At 39.2% G+C, this 14,877-nt stretch overlaps 1 protein-coding gene across 5 annotated transcripts in view; it reads left to right on the top strand.

Moving 5' to 3' along the window:
• dpr14 (defective proboscis extension response 14) overlaps positions 1-14,877 on the top strand; it is a 75,824-nt gene that overhangs the window by 21,880 nt on the left and 39,067 nt on the right. For all 5 annotated transcript variants that reach the window (XM_017618677.1, XM_017618676.1, XM_017618675.1 and 2 more), the window contains one exon: positions 4,995-5,072. In XM_017618677.1, coding sequence (XP_017474166.1) covers positions 4,995-5,072 — 78 coding nt within the window. The remainder of the gene's footprint in view (positions 1-4,994; positions 5,073-14,877) is intronic.

Raw genomic sequence — 14,877 nt, 5'->3', positions numbered from 1 at the left:
GTCGACTCCGTCATCATCGACTGCGGGCTCGGGTTCTTCTTCTCCACAACTTTTCGTGTTGCTACCATTCAGTAGGGTGGAAAAGTGTTCCCTCCATAATTTAAGTACGTTATGAACATCGGTTACTAGGTCGCCATTGTTGTTCTTACAGGAGTACGCCCTGGTCTTGAAACCTTCCGTAAGTCGCCTAAATTTCTGGTAAAATTTTCGGGCATCCTTCCTCTCTCTTCTTATTGCGGCAAATACATTACGCTTCCCTCTTCAGATCCCTATAGCGGTCCCATATAGCAGGCGTTGTGCCCAATCGCAGCGTGGCCCTGTAGGCGGCATCTTTTTTCTCTGCAGCTTCCTGACACTCCTCATCATACCAGTTTTTCTTTCGGGCTCGCTGAAATCCGTCTACTTCTTCGGCGGCGGTACTTAATGAGCGGGAAATGTGGCAGTGGAACCCGCATATATCGCTTTGTTGAAGAGTGCTCTCTGGCTGTCTGTTGTGATTGCAGCTTTTCGACGTTAAGCTTTCCTTGCATATTTGGGCGCCCATTTTTTACTGCACAGAGGCGGGTGCGTTTCTTGTTTGCAACAAGATAGTGGTCCGAGTCGATGTTTGGGCCTCGGAGTATGCGCACGTCCAAAACACTGGAAGCTTGCCTTCCGTCTATCACAACACGATCGATTTGGTTTCTCGTTTTTCGATCCGGAGACAGCCACGTAGCTTGATGGATCTTTTTATGCTTGAACCTAGTACTGCATACTGCCATGTTTCGGGCCCGGCGAAGTCGAACAGCCTCAATCCGTTGTCGGACGTTTCGGAGTGGAGGCTTAATTTTTCGACGGTGGTTCCAAAGATACCTTCTTTACCCACCCTGGCATTGAAGTCGCCAAGCACGATTTTGATATTATGGCGGGGCAGCTCTCGTACGTGCGCTCCAAGCGCTCATGGAAGAGGTCCTTGGATGCCTTATCTTTCTCTTCCGTCGCGGCATGAGCGCAGATGAGCGAGATGTTGAAGAATCTCGCTTTGATGCGGATTGTGGCTAGACGCTCGTTCACCGGGGTGAACGACATTACTCGGTGACGGAGTCTCTCTCCCACCACAAATCCACCTCCGAATTTGCGCTCCTTTACATGGCAGCTGTAGTAGACGTCGCAAGGCCCCAGACATTGCTTGCCTTGCTCCGTCCAACGCATTTCTTGGATGGCGGTGATGTCAGCTTTTGTCATTACGAAGACATCAACCATCCGGGCAGAGACACCTTCTCCATTAAGGGTCCGGACCTTCCAGGTCTATGCCCTCAAATCGTAATTCTGTAAGCGTTTGCCGCGGTCGTCATCATAAGGGGGTCTCATCCGAGGCTTTACCTTGCTTCTCCACTGGAAGTGGTTTTTAAGTGGCGGGTCCCAAACCCAGCGCACAACCCACTGCTGGGACTGGGGTGGTTTCAGAACCAAGTACATGTTTATATAGAGAGCCGCTTGCTCCAAGCAGACACCCGCTTGCAGCCGCACCTACCGGTGAACAGACGCTGCAGACTTCAGTGAGCCGTTAAACCGAATAAGTCGGAGGGGCCCCACCGAAGCTCCCTCTCTTTCTGCCGTGACCCAAGGCTGCACTCGGATTGGTTACCGCATCTCGCACATGGGTTTCTCACGTTGCCCAGAGCGCGTGAACGAGGACGCAAGAGTCGGGATTGAGTATAGCCGCGCAACTGTAACTGCATACCCAGCGCAACGACTTTACCCCATTGCAGTCCAATAACTGTGTACTGCCTTTAGGAAATTTGACACACGAAAATTTCTTAGCGATTTCTTGTACGTCATTTTATATGGAGTTTTTGCTTTTCTTGAGAGCTGCATACAGGTCTTTAAGGTAGAAAAGGCAAATATCTTAAAAAAGGCTAAAAAAGGCAACATCAAATGTGTATATATGGAATCAGGGAAATCTAAATCGTGGACATTCTTAATCGAATATACTCTATCTCTTTAGTAGAAAAAAGGCAATCTCCATAAAATACGTTCCCTGTTGATCATTATCGCCTTAATAAGGAAACTTTGGCAATGGTGCTAGACGTAAAAATTTCTTTAGTGCTGCAACTTGCATCGGCCTCAAAATTTTTCGCTGAGGGATCTTATCAAAGATCTGTGGGTAACGATTTTAGCGTATGCTTAGCGGGTAGCATGTTGTCAGTGGTTATAGGGGAAGTGCTGAAAGCCCTAGAACAGTTCATTTGCAGACGCTGAGTTAAATTTAAAATGAATGACATAGAAAACCGAAGGGCAGGAGAATATTTTTACACAAAATACCGTATTCCAGGAATTACTGAGTGCACTCATGGAACGCAAGGAAAATGAGTAAAATCGTCGATTGCTGAGCATTTAGGTGTTAATCAAAAAGGGTATTTCAGCATGAATGCGATCATTGTAAGTTAAAAAAGTAAAATGTGTAGGTACATCTACTATTTTATTATTATTATTATTACGACGCTTTTATCAACTTACAATGTTGTTTGTCCAGACACCTATTATACCAAAGTTTCTATACAACCCAGTCTAGACATCAACCTCGTTGGTAGGTAGCGTATCAAAGAGCATAAAATTAGACATTGGAGGTAGATGTATGAGTTGGTAACTAGTCTCTGAGACCAGGCAGGGGCCAGTTCGGAAACAGTTTGGGACAAGTCCGAAACTTTTCTTTCATAATATTTTGGGTCCAGTTGGTTTGTTTGAGCTCCCGTTTCCGTTTTGAGGCGTTTGAAGGCCTTTTAAGCTGTTTTTAGCGTGTTTTTGGACGCTGGGATTGCCGCATTAATATGTGTAAGCACCAATCTATTAATATCGTTGAATTATCTTAATATCTATTGCAAAATGTTATACAGACAAGACTAAAAAGCAGAAAATAAATAAAATAAAAAAACTTTTTAATATACCGCGCTCTTATAAATGGCCTAAAAAGTAGAAAATAATATTTCTCAGTCCCATAAAATTTGTTTTGATAACTTTTGATTTTGAAATTTTAGCAAAAGTCATTATAAACATAATTATAATTTTTTGGGCCAAATTCTTATTTGTTATGTTTGCTGGGTTGGAGCTGCTTCGGCCGATAGAGTTAAAAAAGCGAAAAAATTAAATTTTCCTTTTACCCTCCTACGCATTTCAACGCTCTCGCGTCTTCATCAGGGAGTCTTTATTCGAAAAATAAAATCAAATAAACAATAAACATGATTAGCAAGTAAAATTCGCTGATCCAATGATGTCATTATAAACAATTAACGAGATCGAAAATGAAAAGCATGGGGCGCATGTAATAGACTTGAATTGATATGAAAGGTAATATATGTGTTAAATCTGTATGTATGAGGGTATATGAATAACGATCGCTTAAAATCGATCTCAAATTTGTACTTTTGCTGTAGAATTGTTAGGTCTATGTTATGTAGTTTGACTATTGTCAATTAAATCTAATCGTCGTTTAAAGTACAAAAACGACGTAATGCTTTGTACTGCACGCGCTCCACGTTTTTCGTTTTCAAATACATAAATTGTTTATAATGGCTTTTGCTAAAATTTCAAAATCAAAATCTATGGGACTGAGAAATATTATTTTCTACTTTTTAGTCCATTTATAAAAGCGTGGAATATTAAAAAGTTGTTTTTATTTTATTTATTTTATATACATACAGACATATGTACATATGTACATATTAATTTTTGAAGATTTGTTATAACGATATTTTAGTTCGAGCGGTTTATGCAAGATATATTGGTTCAAGCCATGACTCTTTTATCTGAAATATAAGCAGCGTTCGACATTTTATCTAAGCCGGCGGCTATCAGAGTGAACCGTTCCTTTTAACGCCATACAGAAACCCACAATATAACTCCCGCGAGCATAAATTTAATATGGCGCACTTTTCAGCGAGAAATATTGTGGAAAGAACAATTGGAGTGTTTAAAAGCCGATTCCGCCGCTTGATCAGCAACCTATATTATACTACCCCACAAAAGGTGGGTCCCGCAAATCCCGAGGACCCGCGGGATCGATCCCGCACACTTGCGGGATTGCGATTTTTATGCGGGATGTAGCGAACCGTGTCGCATTCCGCGAACCGCTACTTTGGTTTTGCCGACTTTGACAGTTCTCATTTTATAATAAACAACGCCTCAAAAACTTTAAATGCACTGCAATTCAGCATACTTGCACTAAAATCACCGTTCGTTTCACATTTTATTTATAAAATCTTATTTCAAATCATATACAGTCAGTCAATAAAGTTTAGGTGCAGCGAATTTTTTACTATACGGGAAACTATTCTTTAAACATTTTATTTTTCGATAATTTTTTATAAAAATATGGTTAATTCTACAACAAAAAACCCAAAAATCAGAGTTCCAAACCTTGGGCAAAATTAAAGAAAATTCGGCAAAATTTCATTCAAATATTGCACTTTTTATTTACGTTCTCTAGAAAAAAGTTGAGTATGCAGTTTTTTAGTCCATTCTATTTTACTATAACAAAGTGTAAGTTTGAGGTGGATAGGACTTACCATTGATTTTTAGCAATTCTTTTTTGTTGGAGGTGTCGCTCATTTTCTCCATATAAAATAATGTTTGATAATTTTTTTATATGGAAAAAATGTCCGACACCTTCAACAAACAAATTTCCCATATGTAACGAAAAAGCCTTTGCACCAATAATTTTAAAATTTGAATGATAGAGTAGTGGAGTTAGACAAAAAAATAGATAGAGATGGCTGCCAAAACTATCGATAGTAATAACCTATAAACGATAGTGACAATAATAGGCAAAACATCGATACTATCGACAGTGCCATCGATAGTTTCCAGCTCTAGTGTCAGCTATTTACTCACTAGTTTTTTTCAAGTCTTCAATTCATTAACTTTCTTGGATTACTTTCTTTTACTCTATATTTTGCTTTTCCGTTTCACTTCGAAATTTTAATCCAAGACACTTTTGATTTCTTTTCTTTTTACAGCAATGGAATCTAAGCTAATTTGGATAATAGCTATATTTTATTCAACCCTTCAGCATATCGGCTCAGCCTCATCGCCATGTAAGTTAATAAACTTTGTAAATTATTACATTTAAAAAAATTTCACCAAATTGGGTAGAAGCAAATGAAACGAAAAAATTAAAATGGAATCTAAAGAAACCCCACTTGCGTATCTGATAGTTATACTATTTTAAGTTCAGTCAGTTAATCGAGCTTTCTCGATGAAGGCGCTGATTGACTTCGATTTACCATACAAACATTTTAATTATTAATTCTCGATTAGTGATGTTAATCCACTCAGAATTCTCATACGACTCTCTTAGGAACGTTTAATTTGGATTTTTGACCCTATTTTATAAGCAAATGACACGCAGCTGTTTTGTGTCGGGTAGTATTTCATAGCTGATAGCCAATCAGAAATGGAAAAGTAAGGAACATTTTACCTAACTAGAGCAAACAATTTTCCTGAAAGTAGACAAAAATAAAATGTGAATAGAGTTATAAATGAAAATTACAAGGATAAAGCAGAAAGTGTTGAGTGACGTTATCTAGCTAATAATTTAATCAATAACACTGGATCACAAATTTTAGTTTGGTTTTTGTTCTCCGGACGCCACTATACAATTTCTATGGAGAATTGCCCGGTGATTCGGAAAATCGAGTTAATTTTTTCTCTATGGATAAGTTTTCGAGATATTTGCAATTTACCGTTATTCAGCTTAAGTAGTTCCGCTTAATTACGTGTATCTTACGAACCAATTTAACAATCTTAAAACGAGATACGTCAAATTAATGCTAATAGAATTCTCCATAAACCGTGTATACAACACCTTCCGATAGGACTAATAGTTTCTGACAAATTAATTAATCATTCCAGTTTTTTATTATTTAATAAAAATATTTAAAAGAAATCAAATTTTAACAGAAGAAAAATTGAAAAAATAACAGGTTGTGTGCCAAATTTTTGCGTTTGAGATAAAGCCTGTTCTGTTACAAAAAAAAAATCAAGTTACTAATGAAGAAAATCGATGTATAAATAAGAAGTAATGAGTGGTCAAATGAAAATGTGCAAAGATTTTTTGTATGAAATATGAACAGAAAAGCGTGTTACTCAGGTTAACGTGGCGTATGAGTAACTTTCTGTCCTCTAATTTTTCATACAAAAAATCTTTGCGTATTTTCATTTGACCACTCATTATTTCTTTATTTATCCATCGATTTTCTACGTGATAAGTATTAGTGTAGGGCTGGGGATACTCATACTCTCCTTTTTTAACCGACTTCACAAAAAGGAAAGGTTATGGATCATGAAGAAATTAACGATAACCTTAAATTTGTATATGAGAATTGAAGTTGGTTTTGTATTTTGCTTAAAAATTACTTGTTTTAAATCATATTTACATTCAATTGCAGAGAAAATTTGGTTGATGCTCTGTTATAATACATACAAAAACGGAATTGCATAATCCATAATAAATAGAGATGAAGGAAACATTTATACGCATAACGTATTTTATTATATGTATATGTCATAAGAACACTTCTGCGTTTTAACGTATGTATACACAATAGGGTGGTCCAAAAATGCATGAGAAAAAGTGAAGTCGGAATTTTTATGCTCTCACCCCCTAGGATTTTTCTATACCGAAAAAATATACCCTTATTTTTTACAACGCTTTTATCAACTTGCAATGTTGTGTTCCAGAAACTTTCAATGTTGTGTGTCCGACACCATAGCAAAGCTTTGAAAAGCTCCTATAAAAAAGCATAGTGAATAGGGCGACATCTGTAGTGAAGTAGTGCATAGGGCGATAGCTGTAGTGAATAGGGCGAGGTAGATGACATCTAGATGCCGCCCTATGTACTACGTTTGCTACAGCGGAAATAGACGACACGTCATTCTTTAAATAAAATTAATTGGTGCTCGTTTGTATGTACATACATATGTAAATGCATGTGTGTGCACCTTTCTATTAATATCGTTGAATTATTTTAATATCTATTGCAAAATTTTATTCAGACAGGACTAAAAAGTAGAAAATAAATAATATAAAAAAAACTTTTTAATATACAACGCTTTTATAAATGGACTAAAAAGTAGAAAATAATACTTCTCAGTCCCATAGAATTTGTTTTGATAACTTTTGATTTTGAAATTTTAGCAAAAGTCATTATAAACAATTTATGAAATTGAAAATGAAAAGCGTGGGGCGCATGTAATACACTTGAATTGATATGAAAAGTAATATATGAATGTATGTATGTGGGTATATGAATAACGACCGCTTAAAATCGATTTCAAAGTTCTACTTTCGCTGTAGAAATTTTAGGTCTACGTTATGTAGTTTGACTATTGTCAATTAAATCGAATGCTTTGTATCGCATGCGCTCCACGTTTTTCATTTTCAATTTCATAGATTGTTTATAATGACTTTTGCTAAAATTTCAAAATCAAAAGTTATCAAAACAAATTCTATGGGACTGAGAAGTATTATTTTCTACTTTTTAGTCCATTTATAAAAGCGTTGTATATTAAAAAGTTTTTTTTATATTATTTATTTATTTTGAAATCAAAAAATGTTTAGAGGTCGCCCAAAGCGCTTAAAGTTTTCAATGTATTTTATATTGGAAAAAACAACTTTTCTTATAAATGGTAAAGAATTCTTAACAATCAACATTTTTCGATCGGAAAACTCTGCTTCTCTGCAGGAGACTCCCTAAAATAATAACCGATTGTTTATTTAACCATTTTTTGATAGTTGTTATGGGTTACTGTTCGCGCACAAAATATAAATACTTTATTCTTCGACGTATAGCGCACCCGGTAGAGTGCCATAAATTTCACCATCTGATAATTTTTCTAGAGCGTATGGCAACACCAAAACTGCGTTCCCTCCAGACGGGTGTCGCTAATTCTCACTAGTTCAGATCTGTTCGCCTACTTTTTTTTGGTTAATAAAAGTTTACCAGCGGAGGCTAGTGATAGTTGGTGACAGCTGTCTGTAACTGCCGTCTTCACTGGGTGGAATTTATAACTTGACACATCTGTTGGAATGTGGGGGCACAATACATATCAGGGCTTATATCGTGGCATCTATTGCGATAACTTGGTAATTTTACAGCTATGTTTCCCTTTGTACTAAAACATTCTGGTGGAAACATTATCGATATTCCGATATAGTATTTGTGCCAACCGGTAACTTTTATCCATGGTGAGACGGTGGGGAAAATTTGCTACGGTGTACAAATAAATAGTATCTGGCTGTGCCAAACGAAAAGGAAAATTTTGACAAGTGAAAAACCACACAAACGCTCGTGCAGAAGCTCTATTTTGTGTGTTGCTGAAATTGTTAAATTTACATCTATTTTAAAACTTGCAAATAACGTACGTTCTTTTTAAATTTATCAGATTCCTTTTTGATTTTCACTTCTATCACTGCCAACAATATTCTGCCTTATCCTGAGTTTCACCCGATAATTGTTCATCCGCCGTAGTAAATACATGGAAACCAAAAGTGAAAAATGAACAGGTTCGGAATTGCACAACGGGGTCATGGTAACCCCGTACAGCCTCGAACATTCTTTTGACATTCCTCCTTGTACTGCGGCAAATTCCCGGTGGAAGAATAACGGAAGCAGTCCAAATGACGCAGTGCCCGTTATTCTTCCAACGGGAATAACTAATTTCCGCAGTGCAGGAGTATAAAAACCCGCTGGCAACCCCGTAGTCGGCCATTTGTACATCAAGTATTCGGAACAGGTGAGAAAGGACAGCATAGCGGAGTGAAAAAAAGGTGGAAAACCATTAAGCTAAAAATTTAAAGGACAGTGATGTGCGAATTATAACAAAAAAAAAAAAGACAATAAAAGTAAAGCAAAAAAAAATATAAAAATCAAGTGAGCATAGTGTGGCGATCAAAGAGAAAGAGCTGCAAATTGCTTTAGGAAGGTGCACCTCATCTCCTTGCACCAAAATCTGGCTAAAGTGACCAAAACGTAGGGCGCATATAGCTGTAGGTTAACTGTTCCAGAGGGACATATCTTGAGTAAACACTATTGTGTAAGTACAGGAAAAATATATATATATATATTTCAACCTAAACAAACAGCTAAGCGCAAAGCTATATTCGGCGGAAGACTAGTTCTTCAACCAGCAACATCGAAGCGTTCGCACGCCCGCAAATACGTAGCTACTGTCACCGCAGCGCTAGTGGGGCCTGATAAAAGGGACCGCCCACACGTGGGTGCTCAAAGCACCTTACAACACCGCTAACTAGACCCGTAAACCGAGGTCGCGCTTCGACACCAGACCACAATCAAAGGCGTGCTGACNTATAAAAGCCCGCACAATTTTTGCCCTGATATAATTTATATCTAGTAACCAAAGAGATAGCTGAACAACAATAAGGCCGTCTGGCCAGTGAAGAAGCAAAGCTGTTGACTGGCTGCTCTCCAACCGGTTCGGATTTTTATAGCTGGGGCATGGCAACCCCGGACAGTCTCGAACATTCTTATTTTTGACATTCTCCTTTGCACTGCGGCAAATTCCAAATGGAAAAATAACGGAATTGTTCCAAGTGCCGCAGAGTTCGTTATTTTTCCATAATTTCCCGCATTGCAAAGCTATAAAAACCCGCTGACAACACCACAGTCGTAAAATTTTGAATGTGACAAGTGTCGGTGCTAAACAGGTGGTGCTAGTGAAGAAAAAAAACCCATAACTAACAAAAATTAATTCAATAGAAAGGTGAAACTTAATTTAAACTACAACTTCTGTGCGTGCCTAAAGGGTGTAGCTAATAACCTGTGAAAGTGAAAAGTGAGACAAATTTGTAATACAAAGGGCCAACCTACTCGGGCTACAACGAAAACTAAGCGTGCCTTCTTCCTTTTATTGGGCCCGGCAAACTTGCTTGATTTGGGCGAGACGACGGTGCAGCCATTAATCAACAGAAAACAGCATCCAGGAGAGTACCAAAGCTTAGGTAAGAGCAAAGTAATTTCGGGAACATTTTCTTTAAATTTGGTCCACATTTGAACAAAAAAAAAAAAAATTAAAAAATGAGGCCCTATAGAGGAGCTTTTCCGATTCTGAAAGTAAAGACCCCAGAGCGCGGAGGATTTTATTTAGAAAGTTATTAACTATTAAAGTTGCACAATTCACCATACAAATTTCATTGATTATATGGAAGTGGTGGAAATGAACATCTGGTAGCACCCTTTCTATTCACCATCACAGTAGTGCAATTATTAAACGCGTTCTATATTGTAAAAGAAAAAATAAGACCAAAATACTTTTAATGTACATAAAATACACGTGAATATTGCAAAGATCGTATATTTATAAAAATATAAGTGTAAGGTGCTCTTTTTATATGAAACTTGCTAGTGAAACTGTAAAGAATTTAACAAGAAAAAGAGTTAAATACTATTGCTAATAAAGTGAAAAGAGTGATAAATAATTTAAATATTCTTAACATCGCCGCAAGTTTCATGACGAAATTCGTCATAGTTTTGTGAAAACACAAAAAAAAAAACCGAGGTAATGACCATGTTTTCTTCTTTACCTTTTCAGCAAAATCCTTTATTGCACCGGCAAGACAAACACCGGCGAGTCGGTGAACCGGCACCGAAAGTCCAGTACACCCTTCAAGTCTGGAGGGGCATTCCACTATGCCGGCTTTTCATTGCAGTTGGGTGTGCTGGACCAGACAGCGACTTTTTTTTGTTTATTGTATTCGTACCTTATTTTTCGTAGACTTGTGCCTTCTTAATGTTAGGGGAGGTCAGCATTCCCATTGACTTTGATATAAAATTATACCCAACTGAACTTTTGATATACACGTATATAACCACGTATATTTAACTAACCACCTATATGCCTATTTACTAAGAATATATATATATTTTTTTATTGTTTTTTTTTTTCATCCGGCGCGTATATTCGTATTCAGTACGCGGCTGAATAAGTAATTTTGATCTCGTTGATTTTTTTTTTCTCTTTTGCGTATATTTATATTCAGTGTGCGACTGAATCATACTTTTGATATTTCTTAATTTTTTTGGTGTCGCGATCAGGCACGGAAGTATCGCTTAATCTCGTGACTATTCTTTTTTTGATTTTTCCTTTTGAAAATTTCCTCTCGGACGTTCATTCAGGCTTACGCTATCAAGCAAGCCTAATTTAACTAAACAAATTTTCTCGGATTTTCGGATTTTGGTTTGAGCTCTGGGAGAGCCAAACCTTCAGCACCTATTCTATACTTTGAATTAGAACTTGTCTTGACCTCAAGCGTCACATTTCTTGATATCCCAACTGCAGTTGATTCGCTGTATGGAAGAGCAGCAAAGGCTTACGCGCAGTAGCTCGATGAGAGGTAGCGGCGTTAAGTCAAGAAGGGCCGGGAGAAATAACACTCCTGCTATGCCAGCAATTAATCCTCCGGTGATGCACTCACCTATTGCTACCGTGCGGGAGGAGTTCCGCCTTCAATTCCGATGGCCAATCCCGCTCCGGGACTTAAGGTTGATAGCCGTCAAAGTTCAAATTTGCTTGACACCAGAAATATATCCGCTACTTCTATGACTATGCTTTCGGGAAGACAGGAAAATGATAGGTCTTTGCCAGGGAATACAGGTTTTGTAGAAGGTACTTCAGAAGATAGAAGTAGACGTTCTAATGGCGGAGCGCCTGCGGGAGATTCGTGGGTAGGGGTGCTTCATCAGCTCTTACGTACTTCGCAAGAAGAAATGAGAGCTGAAATGAGAACAATGCGGGAAAATATGAACGCATTAAGTGCAGTAGTAACTGCATCTCAAACCACACCCAATGACCCTAGGGGCTTTGCTCCTATCGGACGCAATCCGACACAAGCAACTTTGAATAATCGACAAAATATCACCACTAATATTGTCATTAAGCCACAGGATTGGAAGGTATCCTATGACGGCACCGGTAGCGTTTCAGATTTTCTCTTTAAGCTAAACACGTTGTGTGAGCGCACACAATGTACAGATGAGCAGTTGATGGCAAGCTTCCACTTATTTTTGTCAGGGCGAGCTGAGGAATGGTATTGGTTGTTCACCAAGCAAAATCCAGATGCGACTTATCCCTTTTTGTGTTATTCTATCAGGCGGGAATTCGGCACCTTAAAAAGTGACCATGATCATGATGGAGATCTCAATGCGTCGCCAGAAGGCTAATGAATCGTATGATACGTTTCATACAGATATATTAGCCTTGAACGCTAGACTAAAGGAGCCGATGTCGGAGAACCTGTTGATGGACATATTGAAGAGGGACGTTAACAGCAGCCTGAAGTTGATGCTTTTCAATGCTGGTGCGCAGACCCTACATGACCTACGTGACGTTGCTAGGAAAGGCGAACAGATCCTGAAGGAAACCAGGAGCTTGGTACCGAACTATTCAGGACGGCATGTCAACGAAACCATGGCTATTACACCGGATGAATGGACAGGGGGAATGGATGGAGAAGTGGATCCACAAGTGGAAGCGCTGAATTTCCAGATGACTCGGAAACTGGACTACTCAGGAATACAGTGCTGGAACTGTAACAAGATGGGACACTCTTACATCTATTGCAAGGAAGCGATTCGGAACGTGTTCTGCTTCAAGTGTGGACAGAAGGGGGTGGTCACTCCAAGATGCCCCAGAGATCATCGGAGACAGGGAAACCGGAACCCGAGCGAGAAGGCAATCGGGGATTCTCGTTCGGCACCCTAGCCCCCGAAGCAGGGAGTACAGGATTAGCAGCCACCTGTACTAAACCAAAAAGTAAGTCAGCCTCAGCCAGAACCGTTCGTTTGCATGGAGATGTAGTTCGGAGAGTAGTACCAGTCCCTCGAGAGGTTCGCTTAGGGTCATCATAACTTTTTTCCAGATAGTTCCGATAGTTCTGATCCCGAGTGTATGTTTTCTTCTACAGCCAATCCTCTGCAGGTTCGAATTCTTAGGCCTTCACGTAGGGATGTGGCATGCCAGACTCAATTCCCAGTTAGTTTAGAGCAAAGAGAGCAGGATTATAAACGGATAAGGGCGGATATTTTCGAAGAAGAACCAAAACTTGTAGTTTCAGAAAATATTCTTCAGTGTAGGAAAAGATATTCTAGCCGAGTAAATATGCGAAAACTTTTGCAAAGCACTAAAATTCTTATAACGCCAGACGAACGACCGCTAGCAAAGATTTCGTAGTGGGTTTATTAGATTCCGGAGCAAACGTTTCCATTCTTGGAAACGGATGCGAAGATTTCCTAAAGAGAAACCTTTTAAAATATCATCCTTTGCGCGCGTTTGTTTACACGGCTGGTGGAAATCAGCAGAAAATACTCGGCTCGATATCTTTACCGGTCACTTTTAAAAACATTAGGAGGACTATTCGCTTTTATCTTGTACCATCATTAATCCAAGAAGCATACCTGGAAGTTGATTTCTGGAAGGCATTTTCGTTAGCGCCCGATGTATTTCCCGTTATTTCGTTTCTTGTTTAGATTTTCCAAATGAGGATGAGCCAAACTTCCATCGGCTCACACCAGATCAGAAGATAGCATTGCAAGAAGTTGTTCAGGAGTTTCCCTCGTTCGAAAAGCTAGGACTAGGTCAAACCAGTTTAGTGACGCACCATATAGACACGGGTGATGCGGTGCCAATTAAAAGTAAGCACTTTCCTCTTTCACCACCCAGGCAGGCAGAAGCCTATAGCGAAATTGAAAGGCTACTCAAGATGGGAGTGATTGAAGAATCGAATTCACCATCGTGTAGTCCAGTGGTACTAGTCCGGAAACCAGGCAAAGTCAGGCTGTGCATAGATTCCAGGAAGGTGAACGCGGTCACCAAGAAGGACTCGTATCCGTTGCCCCATATTAATGGGTTATTGAGCAGGTTAAAGGATACATACTTTATAAGTGGTATTGATTTGAAGGATGCTTTCTTCCAAATCAAATTAACGGAATCGTCTAAGGAAAATACGGCATTTGCGGTTCCAGGGAAGCCATTGCACCACTTTAAAGTAATGCCCTTTGGCCTGTGCAACGGACCCCAAACAATGAGTCGGCTGATGGATAAGGTTATTCCTTAACGGTTACGAGAGAACGTCTTTGTCTACCTGGATGACCTGATGGTGTGCAGCTCAAACTTTGAAGATCATTTGGAATTGCTGAAAGAAGTGGCGAAATGCTTGCGGTATGCGGGACTCACTATCAACGTAAAGAAGAGCAAGTTCTGCCAGAAGGAAATTCGGTATCTCGGGTATTTGATAGGGAATGGTTGTTTGAAAGTAGACCCGGGCAAAATAGAAGCCATAAAGGATTTTTCGATTCCCAAGTCTCCTCGTCAGGTTCGCAGGTTTATAGGAATGGCAAATTGGTACAGGTCGTTTATTACCAATTTCGCAGATTTGGCGGGTCCAATGACAGATTGCCTTCGAAAGTCACCTGCTCCATTTAAATTAACTCCTGAGGCAGTTGAAGCATTTGGTAAACTTAAAGTAGCACTCTGTTCAGCGCCTGTCCTGGCACAACCCAATTTTAGTAAAGAATTCGTGATTCAATGTGATGCATCCAAAATAGGGGTAGGAGGCGTGTTATTCCAGCTCGATGAGGAAGGGGCAGAGCATCCCATAGCTTTCTTATCGAAGAAACTTAATAATGCTCAGCGGAATTATACGGTCACCGAGCTGGAATGCCTCGCCGCAATAGTTAGCGTCAAGCGTTTCAGACCATATATTGAAGGATTGCCTTTTCGAATAATTACTGACCATTCAAATCTCAAGTGGCTAATGACACAAAAAGACTTGAGCGGCAGGCTGGCAAGATGGTCGCTTCTATTGCAACGATACAACTTTAGGAT

The sequence above is a fragment of the Rhagoletis zephyria genome, unplaced genomic scaffold (genome assembly GCF_001687245.7).
Source record: "Rhagoletis zephyria isolate East Lansing unplaced genomic scaffold, Rhagoletis_zephyria_1.1 Rzeph_scaffold_01682, whole genome shotgun sequence".
Taxonomy (NCBI): Eukaryota; Metazoa; Arthropoda; class Insecta; order Diptera; family Tephritidae; genus Rhagoletis; species Rhagoletis zephyria.
Note: the sequence above shows the minus strand (reverse complement) of the source record. Positions and strands in the feature narration are given on the sequence as shown.